Source organism: Apodemus sylvaticus, chromosome 2 (genome assembly GCF_947179515.1).
Source record: "Apodemus sylvaticus chromosome 2, mApoSyl1.1, whole genome shotgun sequence".
NCBI lineage: Eukaryota > Metazoa > Chordata > Mammalia > Rodentia > Muridae > Apodemus > Apodemus sylvaticus.
This window is the reverse complement of record NC_067473.1, coordinates 56,229,649-56,254,586: the sequence shown is the minus strand read 5'-3', so window position 1 is coordinate 56,254,586 and position 24,938 is coordinate 56,229,649. Positions and strand designations below refer to the sequence as shown.

At 47.5% G+C, this 24,938-nt stretch overlaps 1 protein-coding gene across 1 annotated transcript in view; it reads left to right on the top strand.

The window, feature by feature from the left end:
- The window catches only part of Plxna4 (plexin A4), a 440,362-nt gene that overhangs the window by 365,427 nt on the left and 49,997 nt on the right, over positions 1–24,938 (top strand). The window contains exons 11-19 of the mRNA XM_052173399.1: positions 6,375–6,471; positions 6,846–7,036; positions 10,959–11,110; positions 15,764–15,881; positions 19,531–19,667; positions 20,696–20,860; positions 23,474–23,567; positions 23,959–24,198; positions 24,685–24,831. Of these exons, the coding sequence (XP_052029359.1) occupies positions 6,375–6,471; positions 6,846–7,036; positions 10,959–11,110; positions 15,764–15,881; positions 19,531–19,667; positions 20,696–20,860; positions 23,474–23,567; positions 23,959–24,198; positions 24,685–24,831 (1,341 nt within the window). The remainder of the gene's footprint in view (positions 1–6,374; positions 6,472–6,845; positions 7,037–10,958; positions 11,111–15,763; positions 15,882–19,530; positions 19,668–20,695; positions 20,861–23,473; positions 23,568–23,958; positions 24,199–24,684; positions 24,832–24,938) is intronic.

Here is a 24,938-nt window from a genome sequence, read left to right as displayed (position 1 = left end):
GACACTAGGGGTGCCTAAGAAAAGAGTACAAAGGGGTCACTATAGCATTGTCCCCTCTCTCTTCCATGGTGTCCTGTGAGTGCTTGATGCTGGTGCCCAGTCCCTGTAAATGGGCATAGTACATGACAGTAAGGGTGTCTCTCTCATCGGTCTGATTCTTAATTCCAGTGTTTAAGGATTCAAAAGGTGACACACTCCTCCATGGTGACCCTTTCATCTGGAAACGCAGTGCTCCAGGCCCCTTAGTGGAACACGTAGTGCTTCTGGTGCAGGCCCAGACCTCTATGCTCCTGAGCTCTTGGCCCCAGGTGCTTTCAGATCTACTTCTGGAGAATGTGGAGTCTTGTAGCTGGCTGAATAAAGAAGCAAAGGCTTTGACCAACCACCAAGGACAGTGTCAGTCCCTTTGGGGGTTGCAGAGGCTCCTGCTGCTCTGTCCTCAGTCCTGTCTAGTTTCAGCTAGCTCTGGGGCATCAGAACTCTCATACAACCTCAGCCACCTCTGCCCACATAGCCTTTTTTACTTTAACAACCCTAGTGACAGGAGCATTTTAAGTCTCAGGCACTAAGACAGTAGGAGTGGTAACTTTAAAACAGATTCAAGAGAAGTCCCCTATCCCTACTAGATCCCCTGGAATCCTAAAGTTCATGAAGCTCAGCCCTGACTTTCCCCAAGAGCATCTTTGGGAGGGCAGGGGCATGGGGAGATCAGATAGATACCAGGATAATGTTGATCTCAGTCAGGATGCCATGTAGTTTCCTTAATCTGGCAGATTAAGGCAGATGGGCTACTTCCAGACTCACTGTTTGGGGGACAGGCCTGGGGTGCAGCAGCTGTAGCTCCTGGGGACAGTGGGAGGAGCAGAGGGATGGTTGCAGGCAGCCACTAGAAGAGCCGCTGTAGGGATGCGTGGCCTACTTTAGACCAAGGCTCCAGGAAAATGTCAAGTGCTGCTAATAATAGAGTCTGCCACCTCCTCTCAGGCTGGCGGTCACGAGCATGAGTGGGCTGCAAAGGGCACCAGCCCACCGCAGTGCTGGTCAGAGAGGGAAGGAGGCCATGAAGCCAGTCAGAGCCCTGGAAATAGACACAGTGCCCCAACCAACTTCTGCTGTATTCAAGTGCTTTGGGGGCTTGCTTATTCAAATAACCCAAGTCCTTAGCAGAAACTCTCAGCACTTGGGACAAGAGAGTTCTGTTAAGAGACGAGAATAACTCCATGTAGAGGTCTTCCATGCCTTACAACCCCAAGGGGATAAAGAAGTCATCACTAGAGAGATGGAGGTACACCAGCCTTGATTGAGACACTTAACCTCCTGGCCTTCAGGAGCCTGCAACCTCTCCTGCTTTCTGCATTCTGTGTCCTGTGCAGCCCTGAACTTTGTACAGATGAACTGCCTTCTGATTACACAGAGCTATATAAATGCTAAGTGGAGCAGAGGGAGGGAGGTCAGGGGGATAGTCCAGGCTGCCCAGCTTGGGGACACACAGAGAGTTCCTACTGTGCCCTATGTGTCCCATATAGATGCAGGTCACCTAGAAAGGGCAGGTCTGCAGAACACAGCGACTACCCCAGAGGCTCAGGACTGGTGGGGGCACCTGGGGTTAATGATGTCTACAGTATTTCCCAGTTGCAACCTCAGAAAATAGAAGAGAGAAAGAAAAGGCATTGCCCAGTGTATTTGATCCACGGAAGCTTTTGTTTTTCAATTTTCTTCAAAAGGCAAATGCACACAGACATGTGCACTCAGCAGAACACATAAGCAGTCTCATGTGCACACAGCTCCATATGTACCCAAGTGTCTGGCACGGAAGCACTCGGTTCGTGCCTGCTATTATTATTCCTCATAAACATAAACACAGGAAGTACAAATAGAGTTTCACAGAGCGTCCCCAGGTGTACAGACTCAGATCAAAACACTCAGCATTCTTCGGGGCTTTGAGCAGGTGACAGACGCTGTGCTAGGAGCTCTGTATGTAATTTCTTCAGGCCACATGACAGTCATCTAAGGTGTGTGATGTTTCTTAATTCCTATTTTCCAAATGAGGGACACAAACTACTTTGGTCATTTACTTGTGTTCTCTCTCTCTCTCTCTCTCTCTCTCTCTCTCTCTCTATTTATCTCTATCTCTCCTCTCTCCCCTTCCCCCTTTATGTATGTATGTGTATTGAGACATACATATATACATACATACACATACATATTATACATACACATACATATTAACATGTAATCATGTTTGCATACACAGACACTCTCATGCATGCATAGTAAGAATTTCTTGTATATTCCTTCCTGGGTCACCCTGAGTGGGCCACGAAGACTTCACTGATACTGGCTAAATCCATTCCAGCCAGTACCTGCTCTTCCCATATTAGGTCCTGGCTAGGGTCGGCTTGAGGAACAGAAGCTTAGCTTCAGGCCTGACTTAGCCACCCTAGCAACCTTCCAAAGTTCAAGTCTGTGGATGTCCAGTGTGGCCAGATGTACCATCTTCGGTGGACCAGATGGCTCTACCCAGGGTCCCCCAGTGGGGAGGCTGAGACCTTAATCATCTTACCACACTGGGGACTATAGGCTCACAAGGAAACAGAGGGATGGAATGGGGAAGAGGAGAATGGGAGGGAAGTCAGCAAGTACCCCACTGCTTTCTCTCACTAAAGGGAAGTCATCTCCTCCCTCCTCTGGGAAGCCCCTGACTCCATACCGCTGGTAGGTTTATTATTCTTTGGTCAACATCAGAAGCACAGGCGAAGAAACTCTTTGAAAGCACCCCCATCTCCAGACAATGGAATTATCCACTTCTAGGCTAGAGCCCTGGGATTTGCCCCTCACTCCTCGTTCTAATGAGAAATCCTTAGTCTACTCCATGTGGTTAGAGTAAGATAACTTGGGGTGACCTGGTGTTGTGTTACAAAACTTTTTTTCTGGGGAGATACAACATACATGTCTCCTTACTCCAGATAGGGATCCCATGACAGATGAATGTATGGACACCACCAAAATCAAACTTAGAGAGCCAATGAGTTTTATTGGGGTTACTTACAGGAATAAGGGTGAGAGATTACTCACAGGGACAGAAATGGCTCAAGGAAAGCTGTGTCACTAATGCAACCCCAGCACACATGACTTCTTCAAAAGCTGGGAACCGAGGGCACACTGCACAGCCTGCAGTCAGCTCAGCAGGTTGGAGTGTCTGTAGCACTTGCATGAAGTTTCTCTAAACCTCTTTGAAGCAGTTCTGCTGGTTTCTGCTTCTTCCATGCAGCTGTCTGTGTCTGAGAGTCTTTGCAGCCTGGCTTGTCTGAGAGTCTTCTTTGTAGCTTTATTGCTTACTCTGAGAAGGAGGGGCCCAATGAATCTAGTCAATTTCAGGGACTTCCTGGTACTATTTTGAGTTGATTACCTTCCAGTTCAGTACTGGAAAGTTGATTAAGTTGCCTTCCCCCACCTCCAATTTTACTTTTCATAGTTATCCATAATCAACCACAGTGAAAAAAAAACCTATTAAGTAAAATATTATAGAAGTAAGTTTTTGATGGGACCCTATGTCTTTTCCTGCATAGCAGGAAATGGACTGTGTCTTTATCCAGTATATCCATCCTATATATACTAGCTGCCTGTTGGGTACTTAACAATTTGTTTATCATGTTGTTTTTCATTTTTAGTATTTTTTCTTGAGACAGGTTTTCATTATGCAGTCTCGACTGACCTAAAACCTACTATGTAGACCAGGCTGTCCCGGTACTTACAGAGATCCTGTCTCTGGTTGGATTAAATACATAGGTCACCTAGTAGGCTCTTGGTTATCATGTTGACTGTTACAACATTATCAGCTTGTTAGAGAAGAGGGATGATGGGAACATGCACATAGCTTTGCAATATGTTGTAATTATTCTTTTATAGTTATTGTTATTAATCTCATATTGTGACTGAATTGTACATCTTTGATTTGTATGTGCAAACTAAGAAGAGCAGAGAGTTAGACCCTAGCTGAGGTTTCAGACATCTACTGAGGGCTCTTCAGTATATTTCTCAGAATCTGGGACATGACTGTATCCTTCAGGGCAAGGAACCTTTGCTTTCATCTCTGTACCCAGCAGGTGTCAGTCACAGGTCTGCTGAGTGAGAATATGAACACTGTGCTGGGATCCTCTCCTTATCCATCCATTCTGTTAGGGGAAAGGCCAAATGTTTCTGGCAAGGCTTCTGGGAAGGAGGGAGCTCAGGCTTTTGAATGCTAGGGTAGAACCTAAAGAAGCTTGACCACACATGTGGCTTCTTATGTTGTGTAGAGTCTCCAACACACTCACGAGTGATATTCTGTAACTGGAAGACTTGGCATGAATTCCCTGGACTTTAGAAGCTTCTACAAGTAGCAGATCTATTCTTGCCCAGCCCAGTGATAGAGGCCTGGACTCCAGCCATGGAGATGTCTATTATCTGTGGCTCTCTGGAAGTGCTGTAGCTAGCTTAGAGAAGGGACAGATTCCACCATCTCATTTATACACACACACACACACACACACACATACACACACACACACACACACCAGTCTACACCCTCTAAATTTCAGCTCTAGGCTGAAAGGGCCCATTGGATTTGCCAGTCTGAATTCTAACCAAGCCCAGTGGATGAATCTTTTCAACAAAAAGTCAGTTCTCATCTTGTCCTATACAGAAAGCATCCATACTTGCATCCTACCCGCAGTGGCAGGGAAGTCTGCTGGTATAGAAAGAAAAGCACCAGGCAGGTGGTAAGCAGTGCTGCCCATGACAAACTAAGCTCCCTTTGTCTCCGCCTCTCTCTTCACTGACCAGTAACTGCAGTTGGAAGGAGAGCAGGGGCTGTCATGCATGGAACCTTCTTGCTACACCCAGCATCCCCAAGTCAGCACCTCTTCCCACCATCTTACTCAGGACCCACCCTTGCTCAGAGCAGTACCTTCTGAGAAGAACAGGCAGTAGATCTGAATGATAACCCCGATGCAAGGGTATCCTCCATCATTTCAGGATAATGGGGCAACAGTGTGGTGGGAAGCTGGGCTTGTGAGTGCATTTGAAATCTTTCTCAGATTCCTAGGCTTGCCCTGGTGGCAAGAGGGACAGGGTGAGGGCATAGGATTTCCTTCCCTTCCCTAAAGCTTTTATGGGATCCTCTTCTCTCGTATCCCCCGCCATCCCTTCCCTTTGAGCATCACCCCTTCTTACTCACTGCTACTCACCCTCTCTGCCTGTGCTCAGCGCTCTCTCATTCCAGACCTACACTGAACATTTTCTGATATAAAGAGTTATTTCCCTGTAGAGTTGCAACTTGACAGAATCCGTTGACCAGAGTTCCCTGGGCAGTCAAGACAGAACAGGGCCCTTTCCTGAACTAAATTCCTGCCTACAACCCCCTCCTTGAGACTCATGGAATTAGCAGTTTATCCAATCTGTTTCTGTGTTTCCCTTTTAAGAAGTCCATACAATATGATCATACCACCTCTCCTAGTTTTTTTTCCTACTCTCCCAGTACTACACACACACAAACACACACACATACACACACTTCCCTCCTCCTTTTTTTCCTTCTCCTCCTCCTCTTCTATTCTTAAGTAAGTTCTTTTACTCATCCATATATGCATGAGTATAGAACTATATACTGGAATAAGGGCAACTTACTAGTGGCCATACCCCCAAAGAAGAACAATCCCCCTGCTGGTTGCTCCTCAGTTGGTGAGGCCTTATGAGTTCCTCATCCACCCCTACTACAAGTAGACTGATTTGAACTTCTGCATGTCTTGTGCAGGTAGCCACAGCTGCTATAAGTTCATGAGTGTGGCAGCTACATCTTGTTCAGAAGAAGCATTTCACAGCACTCCTCTCCAGTCTTTGGCTCTTACATTCTTTCCACGTTCTCTTATGTTCCCCAGCCTTGGTGGGGTTCCCTGGCCTTAGTGGGGTCTCCCTGGACACAGGAGTTGATAACCACGTTCCATTTGGGCCAAAACATTCATTATCACTTATTTTCAGCACATTGACCAGTTACTACTCTCTGTCTGACTGTTGTGGTCTGTTTCTTGAACCAGTACCCACACATGCACTATTACACAGATCTGTTGCTTTGCAGATACACTGTTGCACAGATAGATTGCTGCACAGATGTGTTACCAGCAAGGTATTCTATAGAGACCCAGCCCCACTTTCTGCAGTATCATCTCTGCCCCTCCATCTGACCATACACATGTGTATGTATGTTCATGAATAGGCACAGCTTTGGCTAGCCCTTAACCCTGTGTGCTCTTGGCTAAGCATTCAGGTCTCCATAGAGATCTCTGCAACGGGTTTTTCTCTGCTCTTCCCTTGCCCCCTCTGTATTATTCCTGCAGTATTCCTATGAAGGGATGGAAATCAACAACCTACCAGTGGAGTTGACAGTCGTGTGGAATGGACACTTCAACATTGACAACCCAGCTCAGAATAAAGGTGTGAAGAGGCCAGGGCTGGTGGAGAAAGCAGGGAAGGGTGGGAGAGAGATAAGGGAGGGAAGGAGAGGGCAGAGCAACACTACATTCCTGGGAAAATGCCTTCGCTGTCATCTTGACTCTACCTCCCAGCAGCTGTCACTCTCCCTTGGGCTTTGAGCCTTTCCTTCCAGATCTCGCTTGCTTGCTTCCATCTGCTTTTGCCTGTAACTTTTTGACCCTGGCCTCTGCCCTGGGGTGGCTCCCAGGAGTGGGGAAGAGTGGGTGGAGCTTGTTGGGAAGGATGACTGAGACCAAATGGACTATTGCAGTTTCCCTTTGGCCACTTTCAGCCCGCCCCCATCCCAAAACACCTCTTGTCCTTGTCTTCCAAAGTTTACCTCTACAAGTGTGGGGCCATGCGTGAGAGCTGTGGGCTGTGCCTCAAGGCTGACCCGGATTTCGAGTGCGGCTGGTGTCAGAGCCCAGGCCAGTGTACCCTGCGCCAGCACTGCCCTGCCCATGAGAGCCGGTGGCTGGAACTGTCAGGAGCCAACAGCAAGTGCACCAACCCTCGGATCACAGAGGTAAGCCACCGTCCCACATATAGCCCACTTCAGGCTGCAGAGCTACTTTATATCTTGCCAGATCCTAGGCCTCTCAAGATAGCGCCTAGCTATGCTGTTGGACACCCTCTGTGGTCATCAGGTAGGCTTAGATGCTCTGACTAGCCAGCCATAGCCTCAGTCTCCTCTGCAGCTTCTTCTGGAAGCTTAGGCTTGGTTCAGAGAACTTCCCTCACCTAGGAAGTTTGGAGACAGAAAAGGGCCCCATTATCTGTTAGAGTCTTATTCCTCCCTTCCTTTCTCCATCTCCCTTCCTCCTGGCCAGACATCTCAGTAGCAAGACTGTGAAGCTTCATCACTAGTAGCATCACTAAAAGTTGGCCAACAATTATGGACGCACTTGGTCTAGGGGTAGAGCCCAGCTCTGGGCAGCAGCAGGAAGTCGTAGCAGAGAGACACCGGTACATGCCCCAATAAGGCCTAAGCTGTAAAAGTATATCTGAATGCAGTTCATGAGTCTAACTGAAGAGTAGAGAAAAGCAGAGCAGAGCAAAGTATTCAGGACAAAGGAGAGTCTGTGCAGGGCTCTGTTAGCATGCCTCATCTGTGCAGGAGTCTCCTGTGTCACGGGGAGTTCCCGGAATTGACTTGAAGGCATTGTGCTTCCTTTGTCGCACTCTTGGGAAGCTCATCAACTTCCCCCACCTCCTTTTTGCTCATCACCATTCTGATTAAAATCACTACCAAAAGTGTCTAAACAAGGGAGCTGCTGCCCTGGGATTTACATAGACAGGTCTGTCTCCTGTTCCCACTCCATACTTCTGACAATGAGTCCCTCTAAGGTATTTTCTACCAGACTGGAGATCTTTGCTCTTCTCCTAAATATTTAATACATAAATATTCTCCAACATAAGGATCCATCACACACACACACACACACACACACACACACATATATATATATAAAATCCTGCTGTAACCCCAAGGAACAGGGCTTAGTACACAATAGGTGTTCAATACCTCTCAGCTATAGAGGATACAGATGGGGAAAACAGCTGTATCTGCATTTGTAAATCAGGAGGACACACTAGCACCTGGTACATGGGCTAATATACCAGGCCCATATTAAGCCATGATGATCATGACCCTAGACTGTATGTATGTATGTATAATGCTTTGGAGTTTGCACAGTCCCTTCATATCCCTGGTTAGTCAGCACAGAAGCCCTGTTATATTAGGCTATGGAAGTTTTATAACCAAGCATCATAAAACATAGCTTAAACTCTCACTATGCTGGAGGCAGAAGTCCAAGATCAAGGTGTTAGCAAGATTGGTTGCTTTTGGAGGCTGTGGAGGAACTGGTGAGACATCAGCTGCCCCCATTTCATGTTGTCCTCGATATGTGTCTCCAAATGACCCATTTATAACACCATGATCACACGAGGACATCTTAATTACTTCCTTTATGCTTAATGGCCTTTGTAAAGACTTACCTCTACCTAAAGTCATATCTGCAGAACTGGAATATTGTAGTTTGAATATAAAATGTCTTTCACAGGCTTGCGTGTTTGGACACTTGGTCTCCAGGTGGGGTGGTTAATATGTTTTAGGAGATCGTAGAACTTTTAGGAGGTTTAACTAAGCTGGGGGTAAGCGCTGGGGGTTGGAGCCCAACTTCTGTCTGTATTCTCTGCTTCATGCATAATACCATACAGCAAGCAGCTGCCACGTGCTCTTGCTGACAGGGACCAAGCCCTGTGCAATGCCTTCTCCACTGAGATCTATCTAACCCCCGCCCCTTTACCATGAGCCAAAATAAATCCTCTATCTCTCTTTAAGTTGTTTTTCAGATATTTGGTCATAGCAACAAGAAAAATGACTAAGTCATGAGATTAGTTAGAACTTCCACTTATGAATTGGCGGGGTTGGGAGTGAACATAATTAGACCCTTCAGAGCTGTGAAGGTCAGGGTTATTATCTTCCTTTCCCAGGTAGAGACTATTGTCAGAGCTGTGGCTTTACAATAACCAAAGTGTAAAGAAAACAGTATTGCCTCCCAAATCTCCTGAGTCTTGAATTCATGTTCTCTTCCACCACAGTGGCAGGGCATATACTGCTCTTGCAAAATGTGCCACTGGGGTCTTGACTTTTATGAGGGAATCCTCTTCAGCCAGCTGAGGGTGGCCTTCAGAATGCATTCCTTGTCTTCATCTCTCCATCCTCAGCATTCCTGGTGATGCTGATATCAGAACTGGGACTTCCTTCAGGCCCCCACTTCACTGTTCTCTGTGGTGACTTCCAGGCTGAGGGACTGGGTTGGGGGGGGGGGGTAAATGACCTTCAGCCTACTTTCCCACACCCCTATCCTTCCCAGTCCATTAACAAACCCGCACCTTCTCTGTGGGAACCACTACTCTCAGGCTGCTAACAGCTAAGCCCTCCCTGGGGCTGTGCTGCATAGTGACTCAGTGCATTGAAACCTATCAGCTGGATTTGCTTTCTCCTTGGCCTGAATCCAAGAAAATCACAAGAAAGAGGTGACAAATTAAACAAATCGCACCATGGTGGGGGCTACTTAACTGCCTCCAACCTGGTATCAGCCTTCTAGGGGACCTCAGACTGGTTCAGAGATAAAATCCCTCTTACAAGATGACAAGCTAGGGCTGCAACTCTGTGCAGGCCCCCCTGCCAGGTGCTAGGGATGCACTGGGGCCCACCATCTGGACAAGCACTGGGGGAGAGCCTCAGCACCCTTTCCTTGCCTTCCACACATCTGCCACCTAACGTGAACAGAAATGGGCCTGTTTTTCCAATAAGACTGATTTCCACTCTAATGGGAATATGCTCCTGTAAACCCACACAGTACATAAATGCTTACTTATGAGCATGTGCAGTTCCAAAGGGATACATAAGAAGAAAAAAGTTGCTAATCTTCAGTAAGTAAGCCCCTCCCCCCCCAGCTGCACCATGGATAGCCCAGTCCAATGCCTTTGGTTCTCTAATTTTACCAGCTATGCAGGACTGCCCCATATGCAAACTTTGCTGAATGGGATAGTGGGGCATTCTGGAAAGAACTAGAGACTCCTGCCATTTGGAATCTCTCATGCAGACATCACTACAGGTTGTAGGTGCTCTGAGAACCAGGAGAAGAAGAGGGCTTTACTGTGGGAAGTAATAATGTGGACTTTCACTGTCCACAGCCCCTACCTCAAGATCAAGTCAAAGCCAAGTCCTGGTTGCCAAATTCCTACATTCTAATTATGAGTTTTACCATCCATGGTAGCATCTCTAGAGATAATTGCTTTGACCAGCATACCAGGGTAAAGTCTGAATTAAAACCACTTCCATGAGAAGCCAAGGGAGGTAAATGGTATGCCGAATGTTCTGAAGAGAGATCAGTAGTTTGGCTTGGCTGCAAGAGCCTGCTGCCATTGATAAGGCTTGCAAGGGATACTGGAGAGATGCTTGCTTTAGGAGACTGTGGTTCAAGAGAGGAGGAAGCGCTGCAGGAAGGATGGGAAACTGGACCTGAATAGTGATTGTCAAGAAGGAAATGTGAGAAGGTGCCTTGAGATTTCAGTGAAAATAAATAACACAGCATGGACACGTCCTCTTGAAACTGGGTGGGATGGTCCTTGATACATGTGGTTCTGGGTGGGCAAGAAATCTCTCCTGGTTTTCTCTGGAGTATTCAGTAACACAGCAGTTATCTTCTCTTCTTCCATGAGATGAGATGATAGACCAGGGGCTTTGATCATGGCTCTCAGGACCACAGAGAAACACACTCTTTACCTAAGGATGCCACCCACTGATAGCCAGATGCTTCCTGGACCTGCTGGAGGAACTATACACAGAACCATAAAGAGCCACGCCCACTCCAACCTCTTCAGTAGGTGGTGATACTTCACGAGACCTGAAGGATGACCCCTTCTTCTCCCTGCAGATCATCCCAGTGACAGGCCCTCGAGAAGGGGGCACCAAAGTCACCATCCGAGGGGAGAACTTGGGCCTGGAATTCCGTGACATTGCTTCATACGTGAAAGTGGCTGGTGTGGAATGTAGCCCCTTGGTGGACGGCTACATCCCGGCAGAACAGTAAGTGAGAGCTACCTGGGAGGTGGAGGCAGCCCAAGGGGCAGGGAAGAGATGACCCGAATGAATGCTTGAAACGCCCTTTATCTCAATAACTGAGACATGCAGTGTTTTGAAGTGGGGATTTTTTTCATACATAGAGTGTTTTTCATACATAGAGTGTTTTCATACACATAATGAGATATCCTGGGGAAGGACTCTAAATCTAATACAACATTTTAGCGTGTCTATGGGGTCAGCTCTCTGCCGTCAGTATTACTGAGATACTGAGATGCCATACTAGGGAGCCGTAGACAAGGGTGGGAATAACAGGGAGAGGGGGAACATGGCTGCTGGCCTCGTGGGACACAGGTGAGAAAGAGCAAAATTAAAATCTGCTGGGGAGTTTGAGTTCAATTCTCTCTATTGTCTCTAACTCTCCGTGAGCTTTCCCAGGGGACGCAAGCCCTGGGCTCTCCTCTGAGGAGGCTGAAAATGAAATCCCAAACTTATTCCCAGGCCTGAGCATTCTCTGGCTAATTCTTCTCTTGGAGAAAGGTCATCCAACAGACGACCTTGACCCCTAACCCACCTAGTGGGGGAGATGTGCTGAACCACATCTGGTAAATGAGTAAACACTCCTTTCCAGCCCAGCAGACACAATCGCACCACATTGGCATCCCGGCAGAGGCTGTATGCCAGACCGCGTCGCCTATCGTCCGTCCTGTGAGCATTAGATGAGGGTTGCTGGCACAGCCTCCTCGGGTCTGGCAGTGCCTTGCTATTGTGCTTGCTAGACCCAGTGATGCAGAATCACATGGGTGCTCCACGTGCCACTCCTCCCGATGGCCATCAGGAAATCTCTATGGCCCCGGTAGCAGGTGGGATGCTAACGGTTTCACTCTGACTTAGAACCATCCCTCTCAGCTACCATCACTCAGTGACCCGAGCATCTATCTGTGGCTCCTACAATTTTCTGAAGTCAAAACAGAGCCAACAGTTGCTGCTCCAGCATGGTGTGGGGAAAGCTTAGCATCCCTCCCCCCCCCCCCAACACACACACCATGGACCAGTCAGTGTTACTATAAAGCCAGATGATTAAAGTGTTGCCGTATCAGTCAGATCCATGGAGTGAGATAGGATGCTCGGGGCAAGAATCCTGACATGTAAGAACTTAGTGTGTGATGAAGGTGACAGTTCAAATCAACAAGGAAAGGCGAGATCCTTCAGTAAATGACTCTAGTTGATACCAGGAAAAGAGTAACGTCAGATCCTGAGTTCACATTAAACACCCAAATAAATTTCAGGTAGATTAAAGAGTTAGGAGAACAAAAATGAAATGGAAAGATTAGAAGAAAATGCAGGTGTGAATTCATTTGATTTCATGAAAGGGAAGCAGAAGCAGAAAAATAATTCATAAAGGAAAGATTAGGGGCTTTGAGCACATTCAACTTAAAAACGTATACAGCAGAAATCAGTGTTAGAAAAATAAAAATGAACGAACGTTGGGGATAGGGCTACACCCGGTCACAGGTAATAGATACCTTCTTCTTAACAGATAAAGAGGCTTTATAAATAAAAGACAGTTATCACAAAAGGAGCAAAGAGCATGAATGTATAACGCACGAGATGCACAAAGAACCAAAAACTCATCAGAGCAATGAAATGCAAACGAAAGCAACAGAGAACACCTTTTAAAAGTTAATGTTCCAGAGGCCCAAGATTGAGCTCACTGGGTAGAGGGCGTGCCTAGCTTGCAGGAAGCCCTAACTTCAATCCCCAGCACTGAACCAAGCAGGTGCGGATCCCAGGACTAGATGGGCACAGACAGGAAGGTCAGAAGTTCAAGGTCCTCCTCAATAGCCTGGTGAGTTCGACTCTAGACATGAGATGCTATCTCAATTAAAAACTAAACCAAAAATAAAAGTATGCACCAGATGCTACTGGCTTGTTTACCTGTGGTGGGAAGGAAACTGGGACAAACTATTAAGACACATGGATTTAAAGTCTTAGCTGGAAGCCTCAGGTGTACCCTGGGGAAAGAGATGGAAGATTCCCAGGATCTCACCTAGCTGAAGGGATAAGCTTCTAATTCCCACGGTAAGATGAGATGGAGTGGAACCGCCACCACCCTGCTCCGCCCTGTGTGCACAGGCATATCCACCCGCAGGCTCACACACGTGCATCCCACACACACCTACATTGTGCTTCCTCCCTCTCTCCCTTTCTCCCCTACTCCCTCTCCCAAAAGTATTAAAAAGAGAAACAGAAAAAAAAAAAAAGGTTTCAGGTGGCACTTTAAATACAGGTCTGTAATTCCAGCTACTTGGGAGGCTGAGGCAGGAGAGTCTCATGTTCAAATCCTGTCTCGGCTAGAGTGGGTGAGTTTAAGGCCAGCCTAGGCAGATTAATGTGACTGTCCCAAAAACAAGAAGGAGAAAGAACAGAAAAAGGAAGCTGGAGATATAACTCAGTGGTGGTTGACCCCTTGTTTCCAGTATCGCACTCCATTTAGTCTAGTTGGGTGGTTCTCAATCTTCCCATGACCCTTTAATACAATTTCTTATGTTGTGACCCCCAACCATAAAATTATTTTCATTGCTACTTCATAAATGTAATTGTGCTACTTTTGTGAATCATAATGTGAATATCTGTTTTCTGATGGTCATAGGAGATCCCTGGGAAATGATCATTTGAACCCTGAAAGGGGTTGTGACTCACAGGTGGAGAGCCACTGGACTAGCTAATATGCTCCACAGTCATTAGTCAATGCTTCTAGAACATTCCCTAAACAACCAGACTGCAAAATTCACACTTAAGAATGTTTATTTCAGCTTTATTTATAATGGGAAAAATTCAGAAGCAATGATAGAAATGGAGAATGTATCAATTTAAAAGGTTCCTTGTACAGATGTTCCTCAACTTTACATCTCTTTTGGACAGGGTGTAGACTGAATCCAGGGATGTGTGCATGCTAAGCAAGTGTTCTACTGCTGAGCTGTGTTCTCAGCCCTTGGCATTATGTCTTGTTATAACTTTCATAAGTTGTAAACAGCATGAGATAAAAATGTGTTGCCTATTCCTAACTGGATACCAATGTTGCTTCTTCCTGTAGCTCCCAGTTCACAGGGACCTGAAGCTTTCTGCCATGGGCCAGCCTCACAGAAGGGATCATAGGACATGTAGCTAGTTCAAGAAAAGATCAAAATTCAAAGTACAAGATTCTAGACATAACTCAAAGTACAAGATTGTAGACAATAGTCTACAGACTTATACTTTCCTTTCATACTACCGTAAAGCTGGAATCTTGCCAGTTATGGCTTTACAGTTCATCTACTGCCTCAGACAAGTACGGACAGCAGACAGGCACACAGTCAAGGTATCACACTAGCACACAGGAGACCAAGCAGAATACTGCCTCTAATTAATTTTACACAAGAAAAACTACTCCTTTTCTTCTTTTTCCTGACACTAAATATTTATTTTTTTTATTTTATTATGCTTGAAAGACACACACACACACACACACACACACATTATGAGGCATTTCCTCTGCAGTTCTCTTTGAGAAACATAAGACAGAAACAACAGTGTTGGGGTTATGGCTCAGTGATGGGATTGTGTGACATGTGCGAGGCCCTGGATTTGATCCTCAGCATCATAAACAAACAAACAAACAAATAAATAAAACAATAACAAAACAAAACAGAAAAAAGTTCCAAACAAAAAAAAAAAAAAACCAGAAAAACAAAAAAACTCTACAGGACACAACCTAGAAACACAAAAGTAAAAATTAGTCTGTTTGGCCAGATAGATACTTCCTAATGCTAATGCAGCAGAACACACTAAAAACCAAGTTAAAAAACAGATAAGTTGAGAGTCAGGAGGAAAATAATTGCAACATTTACAACAAATAAATGTGACTATGCCTAATTAAGGTTTCACAAAAGACAATTGGTCAGCATAACATAATAGAGAGAGAGCTTTAGCAGAGAGGTTAAAGGAAGACGATTAGAAAAAGACGTGTGAACGTGTGTGTTCTCTGCAGCAATCACTGGACTGGAAATGAGATCTTTTCTATAGTATTTGGGAAAAAAATTTTCAAAAGATTTTGGCTGTTTAGTCTTAACTAAAACAATGGACCACTGATACAAACGCAAATCGGTACAGCTTTGGGGAAACTTACTGGGCGCTATGTGAGCAAACCGTTAAATCCAGTGTATTCCCCTCCTGAGAAGGCTGTTCTAAGAAACACATGATTCACAGGTATGTGTATGCTGGCACATTTGGCTGGGTTTTTTGGAAGCAGGAAAAAAGTCAGAATATTTACAAGCCCATCCATAGCACGATTATGACATTCATGGTGGGTTAAACATGTACGCAATATTACAAAGCTGTTAGGAAGAAGAAAGTGCAGTTACGTATGCAGATCCTAGGTGAAGCACCAGAGAACATTGTTAAGTCCAAGCTGGTACTTAGAACAGTGTGTAGCTATGTTTTACCCTGGCCTCTTAAAAAAATGTATTTACATATGCAAATAGATAAACTGGTATATAACCAGGTATATGCTCACTTGTTGAGCCCACGCAGGCCAGCTTCCGTCTCTGGGCCCTGCTGTGGGTCTAAGCCACGGCTGGAAGACCTATGGATCATGAGTCACCTCCTTTCTCCCTATAGGATCGTGTGTGAGATGGGAGAGGCCAAGCCCAGCCAGCACGCCGGCTTTGTGGAGATCTGTGTGGCCGTGTGCCGGCCTGAGTTCATGGCCCGCTCCTCACAGCTCTATTACTTCATGGTGAGTCCTGGATGCCAAAGGTCTGACTGGGTGCGGGCCACAGCAAACTATAGGGCCATCATTGCAGAGCACAGCTTCTACCCCACCACCTACATTCAGGGGAGCCCCTTGTGAACAGGGTCAGAGGAGAGCCTTGATGTCTCAAAGCCCTAGATTCAGCTTTTGTGCCTCCTTGTATGGCTTCAGGAAAGCTGCTTTGGCGCTTGGGTCCCAGAATCTTCTGTGTGGCCAAGCAGCATGGTAACCCCTGGGAACGTTGCCTAAACTCGGCCACTTTCCGATTTGGAGAACTCAGACAAGCTGGTTAGCTTTTCTGTGCCTCAGTTTCTTCATTTGTATGTGGAAATGATTCCTGTACCTCTCTCACGGTATGGTGAAGATCATCTCCATCCCATGTGCTGCCATTTTCTGTGTTAGCTACCCTCACTCCTGTCTGCCATGGCTCCCCACCACCGTCCCCACTTACACTCATCCTATCATGGGCAGCCTGCCATCTTTTCTGGTCTACCCACTACCCTCTCGTGACCTTCTTAGCTCGCTTCTCACCTGTCCTGATCCTAACTGCACCCACAGGACCCCTTCCATTTCCCCTGTTCACACCCTGCCCCCACCTCTCATCCCTCCACACCAGTATCCTTCCCAATAGAACCTTGTAGAGCTGCAAAGCTGCCCGACTCACAGCCGGGGAAGAGGCAGAATCTCCTGGCCTTGATCCTTCCACTTTCCACTTTAGAGCTTCTAAAGACCCCACATGGCTGACATTAGAAACCCTCCCTCCTTTGCCTGGTTCTTCTTCCTTCTCTTCTACTGAGAACCTCCTTTTAACTGTTTGCCAGGGTTTCCTCACCCAAGGAAACCCAGGTATTGTGTCTGCCATGATACAAGTTGTCCTTAAACGGGGGTATTTAGAGAAAGTTTCAAAGAAGCAATGGGAGGGCAGGGTGTATCCAGGTTGGACTCTGGCTTCCATGTGGTGCTTGCCTGACAGGTACTTTCCTTAGCATCAAGCATAAAACCGACCCTGTGGACTCCTCCCAAAAGATAGAAGGGAGGAGGGAAAAGAGATGGGAAGAGGAGGAAAGTAGGAGGAGAGAGGCCACAGGGAATGATGAACAGTAGATGCTACAAAGCAAGCACTATGTCACTTTCATAGTTTAAGGGAACTTCTAAGGGAATGGCCTAATGTTACACGTCCTCTAGGGTAGCTATTCAGGGAGGAAAAACAGCAAACCCCAACCCCTGCCTTTATCCCATATTTACTTAGGGGTAAAATCGGGGTGAGTATAAAAAACAGGAGTCCCCAAGAGTCCTGTAGAGTAAAAAGGGAAAAGACAGACACACCTTCTAATCGTGCTTCTGAGTGGCCTGGAGCCCCCATTGCCTTCCCTTCAGCTTGGTGGCCTGTGGGAGAGGTCACTTTGTAAGCACCACCTAGAAAGCTCATTCCTGAGGGGTCTTGGCATAGGTTTCCTCAAGTTCCTCTGGGGACTTCTAGAGCTCCGAGGGCTGCTGAGAGCTTCCTGGTGCCAAGGCTAGGGAATGCTAGCAAGTATCCACAGGGGTCACCAGAGCCTTGTGTCCTGGAACCAAGAGTTGCACAGATGTGAATAGCTGCAGAAGCAGGGACCATTTATTAGAAAGTGATACACTTCCAAGGGCAGAAGCCATCTGGGGCAGGGAGGAAGTTTACAAGCCTAACCCAGAGCCCACTGTGGGGCTTTCATGTCTCATTTCACAGGCTTTGAGGGGGTCGTTTGGGCTTTCTCACACCTGCTCTGTAACCTTGAGCTCTCCACCTAGTTTCTTGGATTTTAGGGGCTCAAATCTTCACAGATGAGGGGCAGAGTTTTGCTATTATAATGACCTATGGGTTACCTACAGATACTGGTGCCTCTGTGAGTCTGAGCATACTGGTGACTCCACAGTTCAGGACACACACACACACACACACACCAGTTGTCTGTGTTTTGCAGTCTTTCATTCAGGACTCTCACAGGCTTTACTTTCTGCCTGTCTCTCCTGCTTCAGAGACAAACTTGGGTCCCCCTCAGTTTCTCTCCACATATCAAACCAGGCTCTGATGTGTGGGTTAGTCCCCCGAATGTCAAAGCTACAAAAGGCCCAGATCAACACTCCTGGCCCATCACCAGCTCTGTCCCAGGAGGTCTCCATGCTGGGAAGGCGCCTTCTCCCTCTCCCTGCTAGTCTGTTCCTTCACGGAGCCAAGTGAAAAGCTGGCAAATAATTCAGACTTTGATTTCCCGTGCAAACCCACTGTGAAATATTTATGAAGCATGACTTGAATAATTAATAGTTTCTCACAAGTCTAAAACATGTTTCCATAACACCCTCTCCCACCCGGAGCAGACCCCTTCCAGCCAGTCCCTGCATCAGCACCACAGCAATGAGGCTAATAGCAAGCAGACATCCTTTCCAGCATTTGATGCTAGAGCTCTGCCGTCGCCCAGGGGCGCAGGACACCAGCTGACAGGCCCATTGTTTTCTCTCTGGGGAACAGCAGTGGGGCAAAACCACCTTTTGGAAATAGCGGATTACTGTATGTAGTTTACTGAATGAGAAAACTGTCATGGATCCTGGAGATAACCATTTGGGGGCTCAGTTCCCAATTGTGTGACTGGAGAAGTGAAATAATATCTTGCCCACACCATGATACCCAAAGTCCCTTGTCCTTGGATGTTCAAGCCACAAAGCAAAGGTTCCAAACCTAACTGAAGAACATTAGAGCCAAGGGCAGCGAGTATCTCCAGGTGAATGCCACCAGTGTCCCCAGTCTGGGATCTGGGTACAAGGCAGGTGGTTGGGTTTGCTGGTCCCCAAAGGAGGCTTCCTGCAGGAGGGTAACCATGGCCCTGTGAACTCAGTGGGTTCAGTTTCAGTACAGAGTTCTTTTAGTGGGCTGTGGCTGGGGAAAGGAAAGAGAAGTCTTCATTTAAATGCAGATACAGGCTTCTCACCTGGGACTGGGGAAAGTTTTTCCATTAAAATGCTAATGAAAGAACAAACTGCAACTCCAAATCCCTAGCAATCTAGGGCTCTGCTCCCCGCCCCCACCTCAGCCCACTCCTCACCTCCAGTCAGGGCAGGGGCCTTGACAAGCCTTGGAAGCTTCCCTGGGTACAGTTCTCACAAATCCCATGCTCTGGTCCTGGAGGGTGCCCTGGAGAGACCTTTGTGTATGTCAGGTCCCTTTTTCAGGAACCAGGAGGCTGTTATTGCTGAAGTGGCTGGAGATCAGAGACTCTGAGTCTCAGCTACAGTACTTTTTAGCTATGTGACCTTGGAGAACTTAGTGAACCTCTCTGAACTTCATCTATGAAATAATGATAGTCATTTTTTTTTTAAAAAAATCATTGACTGGGTAATTATAGATACACATGTGCCTCTCTCACTATAGATAAAATCTGTCACTAAAAACAAAACAAAAAAATCAGTACACAGAAACTATCATGACTACGATTACTCTTGTACAGCTGAAGGCTCTTGTCACACAAGAATATCAAATGCCTTGCAGAGGACTCATGAGTGGATTCTAGGTAGCAGCTCCTCAGTAGAACACGAGGAATTGCCTAAGGCATTTTCCAGCCTCTACCTATCCCAGCATGCCTCAGTTCTCTTCTTCTCTATGCAGACTCTGACCCTCGCAGATCTGAAGCCCAACCGAGGACCCATGTCTGGGGGAACACAGGTCACTATCACAGGCACCAACCTGAACGCGGGCAGCAATGTGGTGGTGATGTTTGGGAGCCAGCCCTGCCTCTTCCACAGGTAACCCAAGGGGCCAGGGGAGGGGCCAGACAGGTAAAGCCTCTGGGAGGGAAATGTGGGGTCCCACAGAGGTGGATAAGAACTGGTCCTCACCCGAGCTGACTTTTGTGAGTCCCTCTAAAAGCTGGCACTCTGCCTCCCTTGGTTGGAGGACAGTAGCTACCATCCCTGCATTCCCTGGGAGGTGGAGGAGGTGTTGTGCTCTCTGACACCCTAGTTCCCTTTGCAGAGAATGGGGTACCACTGAGCATGCAGCTAAGAACCGCTCCTGCTGGGAGCTGCCTGGGACCCCCTTGTCTGTGCTGAGCAGGTTATCCCAGAGGCTGAGGCATAAAAGGGCAAGAGGCCTTCTGCCCAGCGGAAATACACAGTTTACCTAGACAGAAGCCTGCAATAGAAGCCAAGGGGAGCCCATCCAAAGAACACGTGTTGGGAAATGGGACCCATCTGAACCAAAGTCCCCAGAGATAGGCGTTCCTACAAGAACTGTGGCAGATTCAAAGTCAGAGCAGCCTGCACCTTGCATTACTGCCAGCCAAGAAAACATTACTCGGATCCTTTTGAGAGTGGTGAGGATGACTTTACTCAAAGCAACCACAGAAGGGCTGAGACTCATAAGGCAGAGGGAGAGGCATAAGGAGCCCAGTGCAATAAGCACAGTGCCAGACTTAAAAGCTACAAGCCAGGCCTCAGGACTCAGAGTCGCAGGGAACAGGTGGCAAGGGGCTGACTCCTGCCAAGCCCACTTCACAGGATTCCCACTGCAGGGCAGGAATCACCAGACTTATGTTGCTAGATCTTATGAAAATTGAGGCAAAGGTTAGGGGTAAGGATAGCCCAAAGAACAGACCTCTTTGAAAGGCAGGCTCAGAGGAGCCTTTCAAAAGGTCCTTGTCCCTGGCTTGTGCATTTTCTGTGTCAGTGCTCGCCCTTACTTCCGAGAAACAAGATGCACCAAGAAAGGGGGTTGACCTGGGAGCGCTGCTAGGCTTAGTTCCTGGGAGCCCACGCTCTGCCCTCCCTTGCAGACGCTCTCCATCCTACATTATCTGTAACACTACGTCCTCAGAGGAGGTGCTGGACATGAAGGTGACTGTGCAGGTGGACAGGGCCAGGATCCGCCAGGACCTGGTCTTTCAGTACGTGGAGGACCCCACCATCGTGCGGATTGAGCCAGAATGGAGCATTGTCAGGTAGGAGGACCTATTCCCCACAACCTTTTCCCTGCCTCTGGCCCACAGTTTCTCTTTCTCAGACATCAAAACCCCAAGGGAAACCAGGCTTGGTGACAAGAGACTATCACCCCAGTGACTTAGGAGACTGAGCTCTCTCTCTCTCTCTCTCTCTCTCTCTCTCTCTCTCTCCCTCCCTCCTTCCCTCCCTCCCTCCCTCTCTCTCTCCCTCTTCTTCTCCCTCTCTCTCTCCCTCCCCCCCTCTCTCTTCCCCCCTCTCCATCAGCCCTGGTGACCGCTTCCCTTTGCTCCTCTCATATAACAGACTCGTCCAGGGAGAGTCTGGTCCTTATTTCTCACTGCTTCCCCATTGCACAACATAAATACACTAAGCAAAATGACACAGGAGGTGGAAGAGGGCATGCAATGCTGCTATATAGGAAGACCCCAGACAGGGAGTTGGGCACTTCAGTAGTCTACTGGGGCAAGCCCTGGGTCTTCTTGGACCTCTTTGTATAGGAGGATTTTCCAAGAGAGATTCCAGGATCTCTAGAGTGTAAGAGTATAGCACCTCCCATCAGAGATGGAGCTGTAGGCATTTGACTGTGGCCACTTTTCCAAGCCAGGAGGACATTATCAGGATGAGAAGGAACCATGAAGGCTGTCCTTTCTCTGGGAGCCCCTTGAGATCATTGGAAAGCTGGGGTGCATGTGGAACACAGTGAAGACTTGGGAGGGGAAGGAGCAGACATAGTCCATGCTGTTTACCCAACAGATGACCTTAGCATTCCCTTACTCCCAATCTGCTCCCTGCTCAGTGACCCCTCACAGTCAACTCCAGCCAGGAGGGGCCCAGGACTGGAGAAATTAGTGAAGACAGAATAAAGAAGTGCTCTGCTCTGGCTAAGTCAGGAACAAGCTTACACCAGGGGCAAAACTTAGACCAGAGACCCAAGGACCAGATCTGACTGGATGCCTGAATTTTTGTAAATAAAATTTTATTTGCACATAGCTCTGCTGGATGTTTGTATTGTCTACAGTTGCTTGCTCGTGACTGCACAGAGTTGAGTAATTGTGACAGAGACCATATGGCCTGTGGAGCCTGAAATATTTGCTGCCTGGCCCATCACAGAAATAGTTGGCCACCCTCTGCTTGAAGACCAGAGAGAACCAGCCTGGCTGGTGAGATGAGAAAGGCCATTGGCTGTCCTTAGCTAAAGTCTGAAGGGGAAACAGTCTGTGAGAGCCATGCCAGGCCTTGGCCTCAGAGCCTGATGATTCAGGAAGGTGACACAGCCCTTTGTGCCTCACTGTAGACACTAGGCAGCGATGGTCTGGGACGTTCATGGCCTTGTTGAATTCTGTTTCCCTTCATATTGTCACAAGAATAAAGGTGTCATCTTCCTGGCACTCAGCAGTGTCCCAAGTCACACTCATGCCACAAGGGAGGCTGGACACACATTCTGGACTGCCAGCATTTTAGCTTAGGTTCAAGACATCCAAGGATGAGGGGGCTCTGCAGTGTGTAGATTTGAGCATCCTGTAAGTGCCTGGGTTGTTTAGGGACAATGATGATGTTATTTGAAACTGAATGTAGAATTAATGGTTGGGAAGGCTGGGGGACTTGGTGACTAGATACCAGAAACGTATCTGTAGAAAGAATCCTGCAGGCACAGCTGGAAGTATAGGTGTGCATGCGAGCACATGTGTGCATGTAAGCATATGAGTGCATGCAAGACACATGCAATGAGAAAGAGGAGTCATGGAAAGTTTAAAAATGGGAAAGTAGACAGATGGATAGAAACCCATGTGAATACAGCTGACAAAGAATCTTAGCTACTACTGTTAGAAGGGATTTACCTAAGATGCCCTGCTTTGGAAAGCAGAATGTCTGTCAGTGACACTCCGTTGACTAGCAATCAAGCCATTGTTCACTCTAGTCCAAGGAAGACACAGCCAAACACAGGGATGCCCACCCTCCCCGCCAGCTTCTTCCTGGTTACAGAGCATAGCATCCTTTGAAGGCCACACTGAGCTAAATCACCTGAGTCCTCCTCATCTGTGTCCTGTGCCACTCCAGGGCTCAGGAGACTCAAGACTCAGAGCATGTCACACCTGTACTCTTGGCAAAGGTGTCTGGTCCTGGACTGTGGTTGTCACAGGTCTCAGCTGGACTGAAGCTACTAAGGAGGAAATCTGTAGCATGGTTGCCATGGAAAACATTATGCTTGGTGCTTGGACACTGGAGGGTCTGCTGGGGACCATTTAGAACAAGACCAAGAGTGGTGAGGGCTAGGGGAGGAGACTCAGGAGCTAAAGCAGCCAGCTCAAGTTTGGGAGCCTCAGAGAGCTAAGGGCCCATGCTCTCACCAGGGCCTTCATCTGATATATATATATATACATTACAAACAGCTCAGCCAGGGACAATGTGGGCATCTGGTCACCGCTGTCCTCCCTCTGGCCTTCTAAGATAGTTACCCTTGTTATTACAGTCAGCTTCTCATCCTTGTATCCAAGGACACAATTGTGCTTCCTCGTCCTTGTGGCCATGGCTCATCCTGATGACCATTGTTGTCATGGTCACTCTGTAGCCTACCCTGCGGTTCACACACTCCTTTCTTTCTCTTTGGGCAGTGGGAACACGCCTATTGCTGTCTGGGGAACTCATCTGGACCTCATACAGAACCCACAGATCCGTGCCAAGCATGGAGGGAAAGAGCACATCAACGTGAGTCCCTTGGCAGGTCCTTGCCTACATATATGACTCGTGTCATGGGATACCTCCGTGACCTGGGCTGGGGGGTAGGGGAGTTGGGCATGGCCATACTTACAGCTTTGGGGGCTATAGGCCTGAAAGACCAATAATTTCCACAGTTCATGGGGTTCCATCTCACCCCACCATTCCTACACAGATTAACTAGTCATTATCACTTTCACATTGAGCAAAGCCATAGCTAGGAAACAGACCCCGGGTGCAGTCTGTAAGTAGCCAAGAGTATGGTCCTGGCTTAATCTTCCTTTATCAACCTTACGTAATATCCACTGCACACCAGGAGTCCTGGTGTGGACTCACTCACTGAGTATGGACTGCTCACTGTTCACACCTCTGACTCCTGCAGATCTGTGAGGTCCTAAATGCTACCGAGATGACCTGCCAGGCTCCAGCCCTCGCCCTGGGTCCTGACCACCAGTCAGATCTCACTGAGAGGCCTGAAGAATTTGGTTTCATCCTGGACAATGTCCAGTCTCTGCTCATCCTCAACAAGACCAACTTCACCTACTATCCCAACCCCGTGTTTGAGGCTTTCAGTCCATCAGGAATCCTGGAGCTCAAGCCCGGCACCCCCATTATCCTAAAGGTATTCCAGATAAACTTCTCATGGTATTTCAGTTATCAATTATTGATTTCTTACTGGGAGGATGAGAGGTTACTAGTATGTGTAATGTATTAACTTGTTTTGTTATTGTCACAAAATACTTGATGCTAGATACTTATAAAAGAAAAAAGTTAACTTGCCTCATTGTTCTGGAAAATGAAAGACCAAATAATCATCCTGGTTCTCACAGGGACCTTCTAGCAGAAGCACATGTGACAAGGGAACCAGAGGGGACGTCATTAAGCCAGCCCCACATCTTACAGTTCCTATTATCTCTTACCTAACAGAACTAGGGACCGAATTCATAACACACCACATCTAACACACACCAATCCTTTGAACTTCTTGCTAATGGCCGCCTCTTTCCTGGTCCATCCATAAGATGAGATGTTGGGTAGCAGGCCATGGCAGCTACCAGCATTTTGGTTCTGACTCAAGGTTGGCGATGGTGGCTTTCCTGTTCTCCAGGGCAAGAACCTGATCCCACCAGTGGCTGGAGGCAACGTGAAGCTGAACTACACCGTGCTGGTTGGGGAGAAACCGTGCACCGTGACCGTGTCAGATGTGCAGCTGCTCTGCGAGTCTCCCAACCTCATCGGCAGGCACAAAGTGATGGTGAGGATGCTGGGACCCCTTTGTGTGTGAAGCAGGCATGAGGGGTGCTGGGGGAGAGTGGCTCACTGTATCCAGGCTACCAGAGACTTCTGAGAGCACTTCCTGAC